The sequence below is a fragment of the Choristoneura fumiferana genome, chromosome 29, assembly GCF_025370935.1.
Source record: "Choristoneura fumiferana chromosome 29, NRCan_CFum_1, whole genome shotgun sequence".
Taxonomy (NCBI): Eukaryota; Metazoa; Arthropoda; class Insecta; order Lepidoptera; family Tortricidae; genus Choristoneura; species Choristoneura fumiferana.
Genome location: NC_133500.1, coordinates 2,290,379 through 2,314,433, shown reverse-complemented (window position 1 = coordinate 2,314,433; position 24,055 = coordinate 2,290,379). Strand labels below are relative to the sequence as shown.

At 37.5% G+C, this 24,055-nt stretch overlaps 1 protein-coding gene across 2 annotated transcripts; it reads right to left on the bottom strand.

Annotated features, from left to right (window-relative positions):
- On the bottom strand, positions 1 to 24,001 carry hrg (poly(A) polymerase hiiragi). Of its 2 annotated transcripts, none has more exons than XM_074109829.1 (13): positions 23,870 to 24,001; positions 21,901 to 22,115; positions 19,574 to 19,803; positions 19,223 to 19,442; positions 18,602 to 18,760; positions 17,808 to 18,019; positions 17,253 to 17,373; positions 16,419 to 16,595; positions 15,628 to 15,735; positions 13,802 to 13,848; positions 13,557 to 13,718; positions 11,063 to 11,221; positions 1 to 7,088 (listed from the first exon to the last, which is right to left on the bottom strand). In XM_074109829.1, the coding sequence occupies exons 2-13, from the start codon at positions 22,010 to 22,012 to the stop codon at positions 6,927 to 6,929; spliced, it is 1,869 nt and encodes a 622-aa protein (XP_073965930.1). In that variant the 5' UTR covers positions 22,013 to 22,115; positions 23,870 to 24,001; the 3' UTR covers positions 1 to 6,926. The 2 variants fall into 2 exon arrangements, with proteins under 2 accessions (XP_073965930.1, XP_073965929.1); XM_074109828.1 differs by having other exon boundaries at positions 21,901 to 22,108.
- Positions 24,002 to 24,055: the final 54 nt, after the last annotated feature.

Here is a 24,055-nt window from a genome sequence, read left to right as displayed (position 1 = left end):
TCCCTTTCTTGCAGATATTTATTTTTTTTGTTTTCATTTTTCTCATATATATTGTTTCATATATAATAATAAATTGGCTATCGTTATATACAACTTAAAATTATCAAGAAGGTCCTTAACAGCAACTACATTTGAGTCTTATATCTAGGTGGAATAACGTTCGTAACATAACTAAATTAATATTATAATAATGTACGAGGATGTGCAACATTCAGTGTATATATTATAATGGTGTATGTACAGTTCAGGATTAAATTCGAGATTAGGTAATTATCATCAGAGTACAGGCTTAAAGGCAATTGAAATGTACAAAATTGAAGAATTGAGGGTAGGTTGGATTGCCGATGAGCAACTCGATAGCAACAATATATCAATTTAAAAGTGGAAATATAATTCTGAATTTTATCCTTGTTCGGTAATAATGTTGCCCACCTCATTAGTGCCTACCCCCTGGCCGCCTTTACGCCTAATTGTCCAGAATGCACCGTCTTTAGGGAACCACGAGTCAATTGCACAAAATAGCGCTTTAAGCCTGCAAAATGATAAAACAACACTGAACTGATTGAAGTAGAAGAAACAATAACATTTTGATTGTCTAAGCGACTTTCTAATAGCAACAAGACTTTCAGATGAACATCAGGTAGTGGATGACGTAGTCCACATTATTTTTTGTCAACCTTTTTAACTTCCCCATAATGCCAGTTTCCTGATTCGTCCATATGTTCTCTCCCTAACTTGTCCCTCATTTTATTCTCATTTGCATTTCTATGCTCATACTTCTGAGGCCGATTTTACTATTGAACCAACAGGATCGTGAGCCATTGTGGAACCTTTTCACAGCACAGGTCATAGACATGCCCTTGACTGACAGAAATCAAATTATTTGATACAATATATACCGTAATTAATCCGTTCTTTTTAAGACTTTGACTACATGAAACTTGTTGATCGACGTGCCGTGGCGTCGCGTTTTATTGGTGTGTTTCCGCCTTTAAAATGGTTTCGCCGGAAGACCAGCGCTGACTCCATCCGAGGATGCATTTATGCTGAGGCGGGACCATTTCGGGCACATAAAATAGTTTGACATTATAACTTACCCTTTCCTTTTATTTTTATTTCATTTTTGATATTTTTTTTGTGTGTCGAATAAATGTTTTTCATTTCAATTCAAACTGGACCAGTTGGGACTGTGGACGCTATGGGCATGTGAACGATTCCGGAATTTTACGATATAGCAATGTGGACCAGTAAGACATTTTGAGATTTGTGCGTAGACGATGTTACATTGTGATCGACTTGGAAAAGTTGACAAAAAGGAATGTGGTCAAAGTCATCCTGCAATGTCAAATGTGTTACAAAAATTACCGTATGGGTAAATAAATAAGGTTTGCATAAGCTATCTTTGGCACCTAATATTGTGTAATACAATACAGCTTGCAAGATTGGTTAGGCAATGGAATAAATGGTTATAAATTTCAATGTGTTGCAAAAATGATATTAAAACTATGGTAGAATTTTAGGTATAATGGGGTGATTACACTGCCCAGTCTGCCGTATCTAGAAAGCGGATAAATTTTTGCTTCAACTTTAAGATCTGCCTGTATGTATAACTGTGTGTTGAGATTGACTGAATTTACTAGAAGAATTTTAAGTTAGGCCTAATCCACACTAATCGTAGCAGCCACTTGACAGCGAGCGCTCATTCGGCTCTTTACCTTTTTTTTTTTCAAGTAAGTTGTGAACTTTTCGTTCACGAGGGTTACGTTATGCGTACTCCCATTTTTGTCACACATAGCTGTGTCTAGACTGGTCACAGTTGGCAGCTGACAATATCTGGTACGGATGAGGCTTTATGGCAAAGTCGCCACCTGACGTCGAGGCGACGCTGCGCGGGCGTTAACGAGACGCTGGCGTCCGAAAGACGCCACTGGCGTCGCGGCGCCGCAACGTGAACGTTACGTCGGCGCTGCGCGGACGTTTACTAGACGACTACGCTCGAAAGACGCTAAGTGGGCCCGGGCCCTAAACGGGAGGCAAGTCGGTCGGGTCATTATGTTCTTGGTCACGACAGAAGACTAACAAGTTTGTGTAAAACATTGGAATTTGTGCAACAAAAAAATAATTTTTCGTCTCCTGCTGACGCAGATGTGCGTCAGATTTAATTGTTTTTATATTGTCCTTTTTCGTAAACGAGTACTAAAGATAGACGGACTGAACATTGTAACATTTGTAAAAGTCGCTTAGACGAAATAAAGAGGGTTTTGTATATAATTAAATGTGTGTATAAAATTATATTTCTTCCACTTTGTACTATCTTTTGTTCAGCCATTTGCAAGTAACCTTTGAAAACGTATCTAATGTAAGTACTGGGCATTTTATCGCAATTCCAAGCAAGGATTGGCGAGTTCACAAGTTGTGAACGGAATATCAAATTCGTTCATGTATGACACCGTAATGAAAATTAAATTATAAAAAAAAAACAGATTAAACACTTAGAATTTAAAGACTATCGATTCCTATAAAATCAAGTAAGCAAGATATGATAATGAGATCACACCACGCATTTACCATCTCCTACCGTTATCCTATACCGTTTGACAGAAAGAAGTGGTGAATGCGATTGTTATTTAGAGTGTGTTAGACAATAAACAATAAGGCTCCTTGTACAGTCGCCATTAAATATTTCGGAGCGGCCAAGGTGGTCATAAATATCGATACATGAACTCTAATACCTTAATGGGCCCTTTTTTATTTTATTGTCTTTTTTTTTTCATTTGGAGTTCCTCATTTTATACTCAATTTTCAGTTTAGTTACGAAATTTCCATACATTTTGTGTAACTCAATGTAAAAATTTGTAGGACATAGTGTGAAATTGGGCTTACAATAGTCAGCATAAGCAACTTTACCAATTCACCAAATTGCATTGAAAACTGAGAAAAAAAAATCGACAACAAAATAAAAAATGGCCCTAATAATAGAGTGCGTGTGCAGATATTTATGACCACCTTGGCCGCTCTGAAATATTTGATGGCGACTGTAACTTTTTTTTGCGATGTGAATATACTTTACGAAATGCCGTGGAAAATTATATCGGGCTCTCTCACTTTAGGGAGCATACCCACTAAAAACACATTGGCGTTTGTCCACTCTGTCGTTATGGGAGCGCCATGGGATCGAGGATATTTCAACCATAACGCTCCATGATTAGAGGCCTTATTGTCCATCGCACTTGGAACCAATCGTTTTCACCGCTTCTTTCTGTCACACGGTATAAGGTTGACGGTAGAAACAGAGTGAATGCGGTTGCAAGCGCCCGGGCGTTTAGACAATACGGCTACAGCTCTGTACCTAACCTACTGTAACTTCATAAAGAGAGATAACTTGCCAACCGCGGGCCGCTCATCTAATAAGTTGGCCGGACTTAGTAACTCCTTGGAGTCGATAAAAATTGAAATGATCCCATGACCTTTTTTATTTGGAATCTCTTGAAGACTTGCATCTTCATATCCGAATTTACCCTATGTTACTGTCGATTGTTCATACATTTTCCATTGCAGTCGGTAAAACTGCATGCAAACTGTACGCTAGCTGCAACTGAAATGTATGAGCAGTCGGCAGTTGTCGTTCCGTTGCAGTTAGAATGCAGTCCGTAAGCGTCCTGACTGCACACGTCACACCATCGACAAGACAACAACTCTAGACACCTGAAAGCCTTTGGACACCGCCTTTTTGTAAACGCAAGTTATCAGCGTGTTTTGTTTTCCACAGCGCAGCCATTCAACTCACGTGCGTATCGCATTTGTATCGATACAAACGCGCGTCAACGGTGAGTTTAAAAAACGCGGTGTGCAAAGGCCCTTATGTCAAACCCGGTTTATGATATCTGGCTGATAGTTCAGATATGTGATGGGCTGTCAAAGGACGCCGGTCAGCTCCGGGCACGGAATAATCTTATACACCACATTAATCTATGCGATTAACTATGCGATAAAATATAAACGATTTTGTCGTCTTGTCAATGCGTGAACATTACTGCCCTACTAGTATCTGCTATAGGGCGCTATTGACGATTATCCAATATAGATTTTTAATCACAGTGTCGACACTTTTTTGAAGCTAATATTCAAATTAAAACAAACCATATCTCAACAAGTTAATTATTGAATTTGTAGTGATTAAAAATGATAAAATGCTTAGCTTAGCATTGATAGTTTAAAAGGTGAATAATATTTGAGTTGTCTAAATAGAAATGAATGAGGACATGGTATAGTAAATTATTTACAATTAATAGGCTATTTGGGTTTTGTTCTCTGAGCAGTAGAGCCCATTCCTAACACCCACAATACCACTAATCTTTCTGTTAGATATTACATACATTCCATTAAATTCTAAACGAATCACGGGAGAACTGGTTAAATTGTATCCCTTCAAATTACGATTTCTAAAATATTATCTAAAAGATAGAGGATGTCTTATAGAAGCGTCACACAAAAAAAAGTAGCACAAGTCCTCGCTGAATTGCGTAAAAATTACTAATGAATGTCGCGCGAGCTAACTTGCAAATGGCTGACGCAGCTTAACGTTTTCCCTGTTTCAAAACTTACTTGGCTCCGACCGTCGGCCGCCCATCGAAAACCTGCAAATAAATAAAACCCAAAAACAACAAATACTGGACCTTCGCTTGTCACGTTACCAAAAATTAAATTATTACTAGACATTTTTTTTTTCAATTTTCTTGTTCCGATAAAAATTCTTTAACTCTAATACATATTAATAAAACCTACTACTAATCCAGTGACGGGGAGCCTTTAGTTTCGCATAAAATAGTTTGTCCTAACATATTTCGTTTGATCGAATAATTTTGTCAAAAAAGCCGCATTCAAATAATTCGTTTGATCGGCGGAAAATAGCCTACTAATTAAAATTAACTTTTTGTCTTGTTTTTACTAATTAATTTAATTAATTTATTGAGGGCTCAGCAGAGAGAGACATATTTTATTTTGTCGTTATATTTTTCTGTATATTTTCTGTTTATGTTCAATCATAGTCCAAATTATAAATTTAGTAAATAAAAAAATATTAAACGCGATAATTATGCGAAACGATCATTATGGGAACCTTAACCCTTGAAAAGTCTTCTGAAGGGACAGACACTTGTCAGTAGTTTCGGATTCTTCCTGACATAATTTTACGAGTTTTTATGCGAAATACTATATTAGGACAAACAATAACGTATGAACAAAGACCCCCAGTGACGACGTGCGACACCTAAATCATTTAGTACACTTTCGTAATTATAAAATGCTTTTCTGGGACACAAATCCCGTCTCCAACAAACATATTTATTAAGTTCCACAAATGATTTTCCTACGTACAGTTCGGGAACGTACTATGGTAATTATTGTATGAACATCGATGCGGGTTTCTCCCCGGATCACGTAATTAGACCGTCGCAGCTTTTCTAAAAAAATATACGTCTGCTGCGCAACATGTCAGTAAATTTGTCAACGCGTCAAGTTTCGTGGTGCAGCACACGCTCTTCCAGGGCAGTTCATTATGCAAGTCAATATTTTTGACATAAATCATCGTTTTATAATGCAAGAAATCATAAAAACGGCCAGACTGTAAGCTAAGTATTATTTCTGACTTTTCAAAACTGAGGCTAAGAAAATACCCAGGATACATAAAGCTAGGAAAGAAAGAGTCTGACTAGTGAATAGCAGCAGCATGGAATGGAATACAAAATTACCTATTTATGTATACATTTGAGGGCCAAATTTTTTACCACTCAGTATAATTTAAAGTTTGAAACAGCATATCAAAAACACCAAGACTGATACTATTAATAATTTCTTGCATCATAACGAGTAAAACATTTCGTTTTAAATAGACACCTTTTCCTACATAATAAACTTACTCTGGCAATCACACTTACCGCTGTAATCAGCAGACAGCGAATGTCAACCGAGTGCACCGAAAACAATATCTTCTTACCACTATAAATCACAAGTCACTTCACACTGACACAATTGTATCTAGCCCCGTTGCACACTGAGACAAATTTTATTCCACATCAGGGAACATAGCAATTCACATTCGGGCAATACCGTGTGGGAATTTAAAACTTTCACGGCGTCATATATGGGACAACGAGCTTTGAGGTTACATGTACCTGAGACCCGAGCACAAGTGTCTATCGTGGATATAAACCATTCATCCTTTTCGCACACGCTTGGTTAGAAGGGGATAAGGATTTTCTGAAAGGTAGAATATCGCTAGATGGAGTTAGTATTGTGTGGTTTGTTTAACTTTTTTCTAAGATTTGGGATTGGTTTATAACTAAACGAGTCAATCTCAAGCAAGACTGTTAAAACGGACCTCCCATCAGTGTCACTGTATGTCAAAAAACCATACAGGATAATTTCCACGAAACTGCCCGCATCGGATCGGAAAGAATTTTAACGATATGAAATCATACAGCAGCTTGAACGCGGGCGTATTCCGCGACGCGCGATCGTAGCCGAAAGTATGCTACTGCGCGAGCCTTGCTAATATAGACTTTCAATACCAGAAGGGCCTGTTTCACTGCTCAATGATAAATCTTATGTGGCACATATTTGTGATCTCTCTCTGTGATCTCAAGTCTCTTTTTCGTCCGAATAAATAGAGATAGCATCACATTTATCTATCACATAAAATGTATCAATTAGTGATGTAAGTAAAATTTCGGATCCGATGCGACGCGAGCCGTTTGGTGTAAATTATGCTTAAAGCATTATTTCCACGATTGAACTCAGTGCTAGCCCCTGCCCTATAGTATGCCTCACGTCTAAAGCACTTTTTGTTATTCAGCGGAGCGTCCTTTCGCCGTGCCGTGCACTCTGACGGCGCCGTATATGAACCGGCGGCGCCACTCCTCGTAGTGCTACGTGCAGGCGATGCCGCTGGAGCCGGCCGGCGCGGGCTCGGGCTCCGCGGCCGGCTTGGGCTCCGCCGCGTGCGCTGCGCCGCCGTTCACGAGGTTCAGCTCATACACGTTGGACGAGTTTGAGTCGTCGTTGTAGGATATGATGCTGACTTCGTCCGTCTGTAAAAAGGAAATGATTTACGTATAAAAAAATGTTTTGTATGTCAACTTTTGCTGCTGACGTTGGTAAAGGGCGGACACTTCATACTAAATACGCACTATTGCTACTATATGAGCGCGATGACATTTGTGCAACTTTTGTGCCGCAATGCGGGCCGATTAAACTTAGTTTTGTTTTTTCGGAAGGAAGGTAATACATTGTTGACTTTGTGAAATAAGTAGGTAACAGCAAGCACTATTGGGTAGGTTCTTAAGTGTCGAACTTTAATTGGCTTGGCTGTATCTTCATAATGTTTTTGTTTAATTGAGAAAAGAAAAAATACGCGTCCGATATAGATTTTTTGAAAATCAAACTGAGGACTAGTTATATTTTTGAGAATCTTGACAAACCGAGTTACGAGAAAAGTAAACAAAAAAGATGATATGGACATTCTTTTTTTTATTAAAATCAAATGAATTTGTGACAATTTAGCATAAGTAAATTAAAATTAGAATATGTATGACACTGAAGTAGATTTTTTACGCATGAAGGTTTTTATTTCTGAAGTCATTCACAATTAACTAAGTAACCGTCGTGGAGCGAAGTGGGTGTATCGAGTAAAGGGGATTCCAGAGCGATTACTTGGGATTGGGAATTTAGGTAGCGACTTCTAACATTCATTAAAAAAAAAAAAAAATTTTTGGCTGCGCTTGGATTGGAACACCTTGTTTGTACAGTATTTCTGTTCAGAAGGTTTTTTTGTTCAAAAGCTTTCTTCATTTTATTGTAGGTACAAAATTTCTGAGTTAACTTCTACGAACAAATAATAAGTAAGAATTATTATTTGTTTGTAGGTTAACTTTGCATTAAAAATATTGGACATTTTATAAAAGTTATCCAGCAGTGGACTGCTGTAGGCTGATGATGATGATAAAAGATATGAATAATAAAGTGTGAATGTAAAGTGCTAGAATTGCTAAGTTTTCTAAAAATTTAGGCCCAAATTTTCTGTAGCGCGTTTGGTAATTGATCAATTATCATTTGGCTTATTATCTTTTTTTTCATACTTATTTTTTTTTCTCGAAGATCTATTAGTTTCGTTGATGCGTCGACTCCGGCTAGTTGGTGCTCCTTTGTTGAAGTAACCCGCTGTTGTAGATTGTAGAATCGTATTTTCTTCATTCGTTTTCAGTGGAGTTTGTGTAATATAACTTGAGCTAAATATTTCTAGGTAGAGTACCACAATAAATAGTAGAAACGGATGAAAGAGGAACTATATTGTTTAATAAAATATCATTGCTATATTCAAGTGTAAAAATATGGAATTTACGAAGCAAGTAAGGGGTCTTAATTTCATTTTTACTTTTCATTGTAATACTCTATCATGTCTATTCAGTTTCTCTTGCGTGTGAATTTACTTTGGTTAATTGAATTCAAAGTTTTTCAGACGAGAAAAAAAAGACTAGACAACATTACACAACTAAAATTATTCGCTAAATTAACTGAACCTTAAGTAGACGTGATAAAATTACGACTCCTCAAGTCCTTTAAAATTGAAGTTATTTCATATCACAAACTTATTTTATTAGATACGCTTTAGTTTACAGATTTATAATTTTAAATTGCTAGATTATTTATTATTAACCCTCTTGTACATTAACGGCTGATAATCAAGCTTACTTGACTCTATTTGTTTGTCTTTAGTAGCCACTTTGACATATGCTTTCGTCAGATATAATAGAAAACATAAGTTCTGTTACAGCTATTAATGAATAAAGGAGATTAGTCTTTAAGCACTAGTAGGGCTAGTAGTGGTTTAAGTAACAGTAGTAGAAGTTGAAGTAGTAGTAACAGTTTAAGTTAACTTTTTTTCAGTTTATAAATATAACAGTCAAATTCGTGCTCTTCTCCCAACAATAAAAAAAAACCGGGTTTTTTTATATAGATTCGACAAGCAATCACGGACTTAAACGTGTATTCAAATAGGAAGCAAGTAGGAAACACACAAATACTTTCATTCACACATTCAATCTATTCGTGCCAGAGGGCCTACTCCGAAATTCGAAGTTCTTATCGTCCCTCTCACTCTCGCATTAAATAATATAAGTGTCAGAGGGGCGGGACGGAATGCCACGCCCTGCAGGTCTTGTGAATCGACCTGTACAAACGTGTATGGCAACACTTGCAGAGTCCAATAGATTTCCCCTACAAGCCGGCCTTAATTTGATCATTGTGATAACAAGTAAAATTGTAAAAATGCCTAAGAATCCACTTTAAACTTATTTCAATCCCAGGTGGAAATGTTGAATAAGTTTTTTTTAGTTTACATAATTTTTAGTTAATTTTATTTACTTAAAAACTTATGCTTATTTGACTGTTACGTTTTTAATCCGAAAAAAGTAAAGAAAAGATGAAACTAAACAAGAACATAGTAGAAGATGATTTAAATCCCATTTTTGATAAAACCGGTATGCAACATGAAATTACTAGATTTTTTAAGAAATCTAGGTAAAATATCTGAAGTTGCAACCATATTTTATCGGTGATGTGATTCATAAGGATAGCATAACGAAAATTGTGAATAAAATTTCGGTATGTATATTTTGAGTGGTGTTAAAAAACAGAAATTAGTATGTTTTTGCGAATGGTGAAATGTGTTAATAAGCAGAAGGGGGTTAAAGGAAAAGATGAATATACACTTAAATTAAGAATTTTATTCTTCGAACTTGAAAATGGCCGATAAACCCATCAGCATATTTAGTGGAACATATACGTGCTGTCAAGGTTCAGCAGTGTTATCATATCACAAATCACAATTTGATCGAACAGGCCTTTAGCAGCGACTGTGTTCCAATAAACATACCGGTATATGTATGAAAATGTCATTCCATCAGAATTATATCATTAAAAATACTAAAATGAACTCATTCTTTTTTTGCCTAATTTTTTTTTCGTTCTTTTTTCTTATCTTTTTTTTAATTCTTTAGCCTTATCTATATTAAAATGGCACATAAAAAAAATTCAGTCTCAAGCAAAAATGGCACAAAATCAAATCTCTCTTTATTCGATGGACTGATGGAGATTTGTAATGAAATGAAGAGGTGATATAATGAATTATGATCATTATGTACATGTACATACATACTAAAAAGTACTTATTCTATTATTTGGAAATGGAGGATAATACTTAAAAATACATAATTCTATGATCATTAAATGGCACAAAGAAAAATTATTATTATTGTTAGATAGATTATGTCGCTATCTAAAATTATGTGTAATACTTAAAATTAAAAACACTTATTTAATTCCTTGTATCATAAAATGGCACAAAGATATTAGTATCATGGCCCAGGTATCGAGTGAGTATTTGATTGACGAGGTAACTTGGTTAGTTTATAATACTAAAGATTATTATAAGCACTTTAAAATAACTACCATTAAATGGTACAATAATATGTAAAAAACATATTTAAAAAAACTGGACGGAATCATAAGACTCCACATAGCAATAACGCTATATTTATGAGTATATAAAAACAATTATTCTTAATAATATCACTAGCATTGTCACCCTTGTATCATACACAAAATATCAATCTTTGGACGGCTATAGGTTGGACCCAATGTTCAAACCCCAGATAATTTTCTTTACCAACATTATTACACACAAGTAAATAAGAGTTTTTGGACAGAGCTCATCATTATCATAGATCACACAAAGTCTCTCTGGCTCCATGGATGCAGTACTAAATTTCAACCGTATTCAATGGGATTCATTAGATGGCGTAGACGGAGCTCTATGAAGATTTTGGAGCTACCCATTGTTTTTTCACGAAGTCGATTGGATCGTCTGGACAGGAATCAGAAACCTGACGCCATTGCTGCCCTCGTAAGGGCCGGGTTTCCTCCAACGCATCTGTTTGCGGGAGGGATACGCCGGCTTTAAGTTGTAACTAAAACTATTATACGGTCTGTAAGTGGGTTTACGTACGCTGCTCTCGGAGAGACGTTTGGTTTTCTTGACCGGCGCTGGCGGAGGCGGGCCGGCGTCGCTCGGCTTGCGCTTGGTGCCAGAGGCGGTGCGCTCGCGCTTCACCAAAAGCGAAGCGGAGAGGTACTGGTGCAGTTGCTTGCGCCGGACGTGGCGGACCTGGAATAAAGATACAATAACTAAGTATTTGATATGAAACACACATTTTATTGCGGAGTAGGAGGCAACTGGTTTTAGTTTAAAGGTATAGTCTCCGACAAAGAAATACATTATCAATAGGGAATATTACTGCAATTTTCTGCCGTCAGAGTGCAGCACTAGCACAAACCGTAAACAGATTTTTGAGTATCTTAAATGTCCGTAGGATGCCATTATATCATATTATTTCAATTTAAATTTTCGAAATATAGCTCTATCGTTACTATCGATGTAAATATCATGTTATTTTGTTACTAATAAATATGTCATGATTTCTATAGGTACTAATACCACAATACAAGTAATAGGCAGTAGTTCGACTTCATACTAGCGCCCGAATCGACGCACGCACACAGCCAAGTGTCATCTACACGGCCGCTAACCAATCATCGCAAGACAAAACTACGCAGTGCCACGCCGCGCACCGCGCAGTCCAGTCGCTGGTCGAGTGCTGCGCCGCGCCGCCCGCTCTATTCGCCCCCGTTTCGATTCCGTAACGTGGCTATAGCGCTCTGTACTAACTCTTCATAAGAATTGAGAATTTTTTATGTGATAAAATTCAACAACAAGTGAAGACGCAAAAAAATTTCTGTTCCCAATTTATAATTTAATTAATAAATAAATAATCATAAAATTAACATGTTTTATTCCTACACCTAAAACTACACACATACAATAAAAATCTACACACGTCTGTTTTACTTATTGTAGACGCCAGCCCTAGCGCTCCGCCCAGTCGTAGGTATAAATTTAAAGAATACGGCCGACTCAAATCTACTGTCTATTACTTGTATTGTGTAATACTCTTTGGTCATGATCCGTCATTGGCGACAAAATATAAAGAGAACTGACGTTGTATGCATGTATGTAAATACTTTGTTGTACATAAAACACAAAATAATATAAAAAGGAAACAACAAAACCAAAAGAGTACAAAGGCGAACTTATCCCTAAAAGGGACTTAAGGGACGTTGTCATGGCGGTTTGCGCACGTGTCGCCCCCTGCGGAGAGCTTTGCGTAATATTCCCTATTACCATCATCATCTATATACGTTCCACTTCAAGACACAGGCCTCCTCTAAAAAGGAGGTATTGGGCTATAGTTTCCACGCGGGCCCGGTGCGTATTAGAAACTTCTTACACACACATAAACAAACACACTAAAGAATTTCTTTACAGGTGTATGCAGGTTTCCTCGCAATGCCTCTTTCACCGAAAAGACCATGGTAAAATAACCACGTATTTCGCACATAATTCTGAATCCGGACGCACGATCCTCGACTTGAGAGTAAAATTGAGTTTTAAAATATATTCTCCGCCGAAGGAATTTATAATCTTCATTATCAGCCCAGCCTGAAGGTCACTGTTGAATAAAGGCCTCCCTCTTAAAAAACCATAACGAACTAGACATGGGTAATCTCAACTCCGCGAAGTGATCTGACTCACTAGATCCAGCCCCGGTGTCCGTACCGATTCCGCTTATTGAATCCGACTCCTTTATTGACTCCGGTTCTTTCGAGCGATTATTAATTTATCTATGGCCGATCCGGTCCGGCTCGGTTCGGTCGGTACCAAGGTCAAGGTACTGAACTGAAGTACCGATTCGTTTCGTACTTTTGATGTTGAAAACTTCTAAATTGTGTATTTTTTAAAGAACTATGAGCTATTTTAAGTACCTACTAGCTGTTTGATTCTTTGAAGCTTGAAAACATTGTTAAAATGACAGTGTGTGTTGATATTTTCAAAATGAATACATACATACATACGTGCTGGGGCTTTATAGCGAGCGAGCGATTATTTGTTTTGTAGCAAGCCTGCCTGCCTAGTGATTCGAAACAATATTATGATTGAAAGTCTGTGCCATAAGACCTATTTTTCGCTGCAATTTTTGCTTAATATTTCGTGAAATTAAGCGTCGCCCACTCCGGTCATTGTGTTTTAATTCTATCTCATTTTTTTCCAATATAACCGAGCTAGTAGTCCGAGTATCGACGTAGGTACCGGCTCACTCAGCGCGCGACCAGACGTAATAAGATGCGATCCGATCCGAACCGAGCAGAGAGCGAAAGCGGAGCGAGTGAGTGTGACGGCGATCACGAGCCGCTCGATCCGGCCGGACTTGGTCGGAGTTAGTAACTCCGGAGTCGATAAGATTTGAAAGGAGTCATTAAGGGATTCGGATCCGCTTGAAGGATCTGACTCTTTTGAAACTTCAGATCCGGATTTACCCATCTCTATAACGAACGACAACTCGCCTGCAGCAGTTGCCCGTAAAGGAATAACAAAGTATACACACCTCAATCGCCATGCCTTCTCGGAGCATACTGGTATTCTCAGCCTGGTAGTGCACTGCCTTCGTGAAGGCCTGGATGTCATAGGTGAGGTCTACATTCAGGTTGGTCTTCTCGAACACCAGACCGATGAACCACATCGAGCAGTGGTTGGCCATCACCTCTCCCTGGAAAGGACCATGTCGATTAATATCATGTTTATTTTATTTTATTTAAAGTATTAATCATTTTTAACATGTCGTCAACTTACGTTTTCATTCTTTTTCACTTCTGTTCCAGGGTCAGGCACAGGGGCACCTAAAATAAAAATACTAAATTAATAACAGAAAAGTTCTAACTTGATACTGTAGCTCCAACTGTTTGGTTATAGAACCTGTGTGACAGATGGACAGACAGATAGACACGTGAGTTCAATGTCCTGTTTAAACTGTTTGATTTAGAAAGCTGAAAGTTTGCATATGGCTCCGCTTATGATGTAGATAAAAAATAAAGGCAAATTTTTCAAAAATTTCCACAAGAGAGTTCTGCAATTAGGCCTCGGTAAACTGAATTAACACTTGTCTTGTTTACACTTATGACGACGAGATGGCCAAGTGGTTAGAGAACCTGACTATGAAGCTTGAGGTCCCGGGTTCGATTCCCGGCCGGGGCAGATATTTGTATGAATAATATTAATGTTTGTTCTTGGGTCTTGGATTTTTAATATGTATTTAAGTATATATTATTATTATTTTACGCTAACTTCATCATCATCATATCAACAAGATATCGGACGTCCACAGTTGGACATAGGCCTCCTCCATAGACCTCCAGTTGCTTCGGTTGGAATCGGCTTGCATCCACCGTGAAATCGCAACTTTAACCAGGTCATCCGTCTATCTCATTGGTGGACGTCCAACGTTGCGCTTGCCGATCCGCGGTCTCCACTCCACTAAAGACTTTTTCGGCCCCAACGGCCATCTGTTCTCCGTGCCGTGCTATATGGCCGCCCTTTGCCACTTTAACGAGGTAATTTGCTCGGTTATGGCGGTGACGCTCGTTCTTCTACGCATCTTCTCATTTTTGATTCGTTCCCTTAGATTGTAGAGAAATCCCGAACATAGCTCTCTCCATAGTTCGTTTTATGGTAACTTATTGAAAGGTTTTTGCACAGTTTTTTATAAGTTAAATTAATACTTGTTGTTTTTGTTGTGTTGTTTTAGGCTACAATAACTAAGTTATTGAAAGAACTTTGAGGAAATTTGGCACACAGTATACTTCATTTTTTTTAGCATTAGAAAGAAGGTTAGCGATCTTGAAGTGTCTTTTTATTGAAAAACATTTTAAAAATAAGTCACAGTAAATATGTATGTAACAATTAGCAAGGACATATGATCATTTACATTATTTTGGTATTATAAGTAACAGTAACTGTTCTTTTAAAAAAGTTTTTCAATGAAAAGACTCGTCAAGATTGTTTACCTTATTTCTAATGCAAAAAAAAACAAAGTATAGGTATAAGACATGAATTAACAGTTTTATAAAAAACTATTAGAAGGTTTTGGTTGAAATTTGGCACAGTTTAAAACTTGAGGGATATTTATTAGAGATTTACAAATTTTGCACACAATATAAAACTTAAAATAACACTTGTTACTATTTTACACTAAATCTATTAGGTTTTGAATGAAATTTGACACACAGTTAAAAACTTGTATTAACCACTTGTCACTATTTTACACTATATTTATTAGGTTTAGGATGAAATTTGGCACACAATACAACACTTGTCACTATTTTACGCTAAGGGGCTGTTTCACCATCCATTGATTAGTGTTAGCCGACGGTTAAATGGGATGCCGTCTCCGTCTATTCGAACAAAACAAATAGAGACGGTATCACACCTAACCGCCAGTTAACACTAATCAATGGATGGTGAAACAGCCCCTAAATCTATTGGAAGACTTTGGATGAAATTTGGCACACAATTTAGAATCTGCATTAAGACTTGTCACACATATATAATATAAATTTACAACCTGAATTACACATGGGCTTTTTATTTTGGTAAATAGAAAAGTGGGTGCGGTATATTACCTGGAGGCAAGGCAAGCGGCTGGCCATTGTTGATGTTCAACGGCACAGAGTTATAGCACTCTGGATTGACGTGAGCGATGGTGATATGTTGGTTTCTCTCCAGGGTAGCTGTTGGCAAACAAGCATACATGTAAGCTATAACCCTTTCGAACCCAGCCAATACGATCGTGCCATAGATTGTACATAAAGTCCATTGTCGTAACTCTTTTCATACTCGCCTGGGTTTGAAAGGGGCAAGCGCAAATTTATTACGCAAAGGAAGTTTGTTATTAAAATTAAGTGATAAAATACCCTAAATAATTAAGTGATGAAGCTCTGAAAGAGATCGCCCTGATGCATTTTCGATTTTAAATAAATCATTAGTAAGGTTTAATTTGTGTGTGTGTGTGTCTGAAGAGCATTCAATTAAGTTAATCAGATTAAAATAAAAAAGGGAATATATTGGCTTTTCGGGGGCCCCCTGTGCCCTTATGGTAGACGGCATAGGTACTGCCACAAGTGATGAAGTGAATGATTACACACACAGCTACAAAAAGAACTGAGGCCCTACTACAAAGAGCAAAATTCGAACTTCGTATCTTACCGTCCCGCTTACGCTTATTTTATTTTATACGGGAGTAAGAGGAACGGAACGACACGAACTTCGATTTTCGAATTTCATAGTAGCCCCGCTGAGTGCACAAAAGGAGAATGAATGGAACGAATGTGTAAATGCCAGAATCCTGGTGTCATCACACGACACGATATGTTCTTGTGCGCGTGACCTCAACTCTGGTGGCAATGGTACTTACTGATGAGATGCCGGATCCGGCTCTCGACGAGGCCGCACCACTGCAGCTGGTCGTCCTTGTTGGCGGCGGAGGCGAGCAGCACGATGAAGTGCTTGTAGCGCGAGAAGAAGTTCGGTGCCTCGAACAGACGCTCCCAGCCGCACTTCGACAGCATTATCTCGTCGGTTATCGCGAGGCCTGCCGGCAATATTACGTATAATTAATAACTAGACCCCATTATCAAACGGGCAGTTTGGTGGCTACCTAACATTAGTGTTAATGACATTTGATGTACTTTTAATGAGTCATTAGATGGTAGTGAGACAAAAGGTTGTTTGTTGCAGGTGGTAGGACCTTGTGCAAGGTCCGCCCGGATTGCTACCACCATTTTGCTCGCTAATCCTGCCGTGAAGCAGCAGTGCTTGCACTGTTGTGTTTCGGCGTGGAGAGTAAGACAGCCGGTGAAATTACTGGCACTTGAGGTATCCCATCTTAGGCCTCTAGGTTGGCAACGCATCTGCAATACCCCTGGTGTTGCATATGTTTATGGGCGGTGGTGATCTCTTACCATCAGGAGATCCACTGGCTCGTTTGCCATCCAGTCAAAAAAAAAAAAAAACCGTACGACGTACACTGTTAGAAGACATAGGCTTTGGCGTGCATAGAGTAGACAATAGGGTAGACAGCGCTAGTGCTGGTGGCGCGCTGCTGCTGTGCGAACTAGCAACTTGCTTCCCTGGAATTGACCCTATACACGTCAATGGAAATAGGCGTCCCCAATAGACCTCCAGTTGCTTCGATTGGAAGCGGTTAATAACCAAACCATTACTACTAAACCATTTCTCTTTAACTCACCCAGCCTGAACTCTTCCATGATCACGGTGCGCGTAGAGGCGGACACGTTAAACGTGGAATTTTGTTGCGGGTACGCAGGTGTTATAATCGGCATCAAGTGGAAACGGTCCGACACATTCACCTGCAAGACAATCGATTACACATTAGTGTTTTCATTAATTGGTTTTTGTGGACGTTACTTTCGTTATATGATAATAAATTTCAAGCCATTCCGACTACTGAAAACGGATGATGATAAGATAATAAATAATAACAGTTCTACTTTAATGGCCACTTTCCACTGCAAACAGAGCGGGCTCCTTATGGACTCAGGATAACATGCGATGATTAACTTCATAGAAGTTTGGTGGTAGTATTTTCATGCACCCCATTGTCCCAATGGAAGGTGGGCGTAACTTACAAAATTAAAATACATACTAAGTAAAGTGAATAAATACAACAACACAGAGGTAGCTGCGTAAGATTATCTATGAGAAGAGCAACTGCCTGTCATGTCTTAAGTCAGCAGTGTAGTTTCTTAATCACACAATGTATGAAAATTTTTAAAGAACTCACCCTCGGATCCCACACAGGGAATCCCAGATTGACGCTATCAGGCTGTTTCAGCAGTACGGGCTGTGGCCACTTCCACTGGCTAAAGACGAGAAAGAACTTGTGCAGTAGTGTGGCCGGCAGAGCATTAGGGTACAGCTGGCACGTACGTGCTACCAGCATCGCCCAGGAGACTCCTCCAAGATAGCCGAGTGTGTTTGAGTAGATACCGTGACCTAGAATGAGAAGGATATTTTAGTATGCTTCAGTTTTTGATGGAGATTGACAGGTAAAACGAACGTAATGATAAAGGTTGCATTGTCAACTTTTTTTTTTTTGTAGGTAGTTAAACTAAATTAATTTTGATGCCTGTTTTTGGTTCTCATCTGTGTACAACACACTACAAGCTTCCGAACAGTAGCTAATTGATAGCGTCTTTACCAACTTCGAAATTGGCAGAATCATCGATAGTATCCATGGAGCTATATTTCCAAAAATTCATTCAAGGATGAAATTTGCTGCAGTAGTCAGTAAGTCTAAATCCTAAGTTAAGGCAACAGGCAAATTGGATTTCAGAGTCTTAGACAGAACAGTATACATAGACTTATAATCTTTAGGATATTGTATCAAAAAAACAACTATAGGTAATTGAAATATAAACAGAGTATTCCAGCGCTATGCTAGTATGCTACACAGAAAGAAAATACTTATAAGGCGAATATTCCACTGGCAAAGTTTACTCATTTCACTAAAGTACTATATCATAGACTCTAGCGCTGGAATATCCCTGTTATTAAGTGACGTTAAACGCGACTCACGTTTAGCCCACAGCTTGATGGCGCGAAGGGTTAGCCGAAAGTTGTCTATATTGGGCACTAGCCGCAATATCTCGTCGGTCACGCGACACCCATTGAGGGACCGCACACATTTCTGATCCAGGTTCTTAAGTAACATGTCGTCGCGGAGGTCGAAGGAGTCTGGAATTAATCAGACTGGTTATCAAAGTTCCGAACCTTTTGATGGGAGAAAGAAGGAAATACGTTGACAGCAAAATATTCAAGGGATTTATTCCACACAGGTCTATTTTAAAATTTCATTCACTATCGAGTTTCACCGTGAGGAGATTTGGTAAAGGTAACTCTTTGCTTTAATCCTTAGAATAACATCTAGTAAAAACTAAATATGGGAGGTGAAAATACCAAGTATTACTTTGAAGAAGAGCATTGCATAAACATATCTATCTATTACAGACATGATGTAATTTATCTTCAGATCTTTGCATTAATTTAACCCTGGGCGTTCCTTTCTAAGAACATCCAGTTGCTATAGCTTTCATTCAATATCCCAATCTAAATATCGGATTCAATCTACCCTAATTGACCCTTACACAAACGGAATAGCAGAGAGTTACAATCAAACAATAAAAACACCAAACTCACCAGGTATTTCCTTGAGCGCGAGGCGAGCGAAAAGCAGATCAATTTCAATGCCGTCAAAATTCATTTTTATGACGGGCACAAAGGCATCCTCCACAGCGCGAAGGTCTCGGACCTCCGATTGCTGCCGGAGCAGCTCGTAGAATGAGGAAAAGTAGTCCGTACGGTCAATATGGCGAGGGGCTACGCATAAGGCGTCGATATCAGCACCTCTGTGATGGACCTTTAAAAAGAAAAAAAATATTTAGTTTTAAAACCAAATAGTATAAAAATATCTTTATTAGCTAGATTTTAAAGAAAAAAGATGGTATTTGATGGTAGCAATAGATAAAGTCAACAAATAAGCCAACTTACCCCAAGTCTGTAAGATCCAAAAGTGTAAATGTTCCCTCCAACCGTCTCTGCAACATTTGGAGGCATATTTTTCCTCATGCTCTCTTCCTGGATCCATTGACGCACGAGTCTGTGTAGGGCACCGAGGACTTCCATACGGTGATCCATTTCACTGTCAGTTTCAAATACCCCAAAGGGAATCAGGGCCTCCTTCAAATCATTTGTTTTTTCAATGTCGATTGGTTTAGGACCTGCGAAGAGGTAGGTATCACTCATATTAAAATAGCTTTTTTAGGCATATTTACTGTACAAAAGAAACTTCTTTACTGCCATATTTTAGACATATTGCACACTCAAGAAAATATATGATTCAGACTTAATTTTCTCTGTTCAGACTGGTGTAATTGATTTATTAGCTTGATTGCAAGTTCTATTTTACAGTTGAATGAGTAAAAACAGATATACTACCACGTTTTAAAGTACTATTTAATGAGCTTGACCCCATAATGGTTTACTAATGTTTTGGCGAAAAATATTTAGCAAATTATTAACTCCCAAACTATTTAACCCATATTTTTATTTCGGCGAAATTTCATTTCCCAACTCGACATTTCGCACTGATATAATTTCCCAAATAATGATTTGATAAATGATTATTATGCAAATTATTGCCTGGGATGTTTTTAAGATGTCATTTGTGTTTTCGTCAAATGCGTTGATTGGCATTCCTTAATTTAACAAGCAAACAAGCAAGCAAGCCAATGTTTTTTTCCGTTCTGTTAAAAAAAAAAAACCTAACATCGAAGGCTAAAGCGGTAGCTTCTGTACCTAACCTATCCAAGTCGCTTCTGCCTAGTCTCGTCTTGCTCGCTCGCTTCGCTCGCTCACCGCCACATAATTTACCATTTATTTCATTTTATTATATATCATGACTGATATAACTACCTTCTGTGTAAAAATTGGCCAAATGTTATTTGACTATTTGTTATTTGCCTTAGCCAATCTTTGCTACATAATTGTTTGCCACATAAAATTGTGATGAAGTAAAATTTTGCAATATAAAAATGTTGCGTAATAAGAAAAATGCGAAGCAAAGTTATGCCAAGGATTGGTTTGCCAAATGAAACTTCGGCGAAAGGTTGGTTGCTAAGTGAAATTTGGCGAAAAATATTTCGCCAAAAAGGCAGTACACCCCCCCATAATACTAGATGACAAAATAACTGAATATGAGTTGAGGCAACACTCAAACTTGACATTGTATTCTGTGCAAAAGTAGGTCACAGTACAACCCCTTATTCAGTATTTGGTGTGACGAAAGTCGAGGCGAGTGTACAATATGACAACCTTATTTAAGGAAAAACATGTTTGTTAAGGCCGGCTATTTATAACCATTGATATGTTAAAGTAAATGCTTGGGAACAGGTTCTTGAATAAAGAAATACTAAATATTTCACCATAAGATGACGAAAAACTTCTATACAACTGTATAGAGTGTGAACATGAATAAAATGCCGCAAGAATATAGACACAAGACTTGGATACTTATTTTTTATATCTGGTCTAAAGCAATTCTATACACTAATATAATAAATAAGTGTCAGAAATATTTCGTAGCATTATGAAATTATGATTATAAACCAAACTGCAAGGCATATAATATTTACTACGGGCTTTATAGTAAAAGAAAACATTGTAAGGAAATTGGTGCACGCATTCAAATAAATTTCTATTACAGGCCCGTGTGGGAAGCTGCTGCCCAGCAGTATGCTGTACATAGGCCAAAATGATGAACCAAAACAATGCACACCTAGAGACTGTCAATTAAACACTGATTTTGTTCCTCAGATTGTTACTAAAATGATTTTAATCTATGCAAATTCACAAATACCTACCTCCAACAGTACTAAATTCAGCCAAGTTCTCTTTTTACAAACTTTTATTTAGTTTCACCTGTCCCATTGTCTATCTGTCTGTAGTCTAATCTTGCAAGTTAAATTCAACCAACTCCCAGTAGTCGGATTGACTTGAAATTTGGGACACTTATGTAAATTGCGTGACAATACAATAATCTGGTAGTGACATTCTGGTAGTCCGGCCAGGATCATCTACGCAGGACGGAACTCTTCAACAGTTAACAGCATCAACTTGAAATTTGGTACGCAAATGTAGTTTGGGTGACAATGCAAGTAAAGTCGACAAATAGTACAGCCAGCAAAAAAAGCTTGTATTAAAAATGAAATGTGTACACCAAAAACTAATTTTTCATTATGAGATGGAGTCAAACGAGGCAAGTTTCAGAAGGTCTTAAAAGTATTAAAAAGTAAAAAGAAAAGCTTAAAGATACATACCCGCCATGGAGATAGCAGAGGTCATTCCCAGCGTCTTCAGATTCTGCTGGTTCTGATGTTCATTGGGTTTGGGCACATTGTTAGTGTGCGAGTACTGCGGAGCTGGCCACATCTTGACTAAGTACTAAGGATCCTTATCGTAAAATGCAGGCTTATCCTAGAGGTGGGTCATTGGATGCTCTCCTCGAGGGTGACTGTTGGGGCTGAGCTGAAGGCTGGAAAAGAAAGAAAAATTTAATTTCCTACAACAAAGTGTGCGTAAATATCTCATACAACTTTATTTCTGGAGCCGGTAGGATGTGTCAGATATTTTTGCATGATCCGCTGTGGCAATGTTAACACAGATGGCTACTGTAAAGTAGAAATGTTCACTTTGAATCTCAGCAAAAATAGTGGAAGTTCAGACAGCCATTCATTTTGATGTAAGCCCTAACTGTGCCATAATAATCATACAACTAATATTATAAACACAAAAGTTTACATGTTTGTTGCTCTATCATGCCAAAATGGCTCAACAGATATGGATAAAATGGGCAAGCAGATAGTTTATACCTGAATTAACACAGAACATGTTTTGTTCAAATTTTTTTTCAGTTCTCATGGGATAGCAATAAAATAATAATTGTGTTAATAAAAATAGAGTGACCACCTGAAAGGTCATCAAGTTGATAATTTGATTGAAAGGTCAATATCAAGTTGTAGGTACTATTCTGGTAGCACTATGGGAATATGAGTTGTTAATGTTTTAGCTGTTAAGAGTCAAAATAATCAGAGCCTACAAATGCAAAGTGATGTTCCACCTGTCAAGAAACCCTAATTAATGGTTTATTTAATATGTGCATATGCCTAATAGTGTTATTGCCTTAAGTTATCACCAACCTTACAACTCTGGATTCAACAAATTCAAAATTGAAATGTTTAAGTAAAATACATTTTGAAGAAAACCTGTTGTCTACCATTGACGCATATTTGCTATTGTCCGATTTTTCTAGAATTGGACAGGGTGAAGTAGCCTCATTTATCATTTTGGCAAATATGACTAAATTTTAACCAAATCTTAATTTTCCATAAATGTAAAGCTAAGTAAGTAACTAATGCCTGGAAGCATACAAGAGGTAATTAGTTTTTAATTACTTTTGTGCTCATTGGAAAAACAATTTGTCAATAATCTATCATTTAACAGTAAAAATATGTTGCAACGCAACTCAATTTGAAATTTACTCACTAAATTATTTAGTGACATCAACCATGACCTACTATCCTACTAATTACACTTGTGTAAAGTAGATGTACTGGATAACTATTCTGAAGTAGAGTTTAGTACAATAATATGCACAGATCATGTAAAAAAAAGATAAGAGAAGGTTAAAACTGTCAATTTATCAACAAGGACATGGCAATAAACAAACAATAAAGCCATTTTATTTCCTACAGGAATCTAATATGATAACGCTTGTTTATTTAGATAAAATAGTTCACGTATAATGTTGACAAACTTTGGTCATTAGAAAGTGTTACCACGAAACAATCTACGACGACATCAAACAGTTCATTCACCTACTATTCCACTGTTATAGGCTATTTTTCTATTTAATAAATTTTAATTTAATGTATTTCCTATTTAACACGTTAGTACTACGCGAAAACTAGATTTTATATCCATTACAGAAAAAAAACATGATTTTCACAACGTTCAAGAACGGGGGCAGTAACAATAGGTTTACTAATTCGTCCTTTTGTTTCCTAGAGGTGCATCAATGCATGTAAGGTCACAACTTATGTAAATATACACGTTACATAACGCAAATAATAAGTTATCATCAATATTATGAACAAAACAAATATTGCGATCTCAAAACTTAAAATTAGACTACAAAGAAAGCACAAGACACCTCGTTGCGATGAATGGTCGGATATTCTAATTGTGTAAAAACTTGTATTCAAGTAAGGTGCGAAAGATTTAACTTACCAAATAACTAAATCTTGCGCTTCACTTCACAATTGCGCGAACATAATCAATGAAACTCATAATAATGCAAAGAAATAAACATTAAATCCCAAACAAGCGCCCAACAGTCGCCAACAACAAGGCAGCCATCTTTATAAATGGCGAACGTAAATGCTGCTAGACACAAAAAGTCCCAGTGTAGCCAGT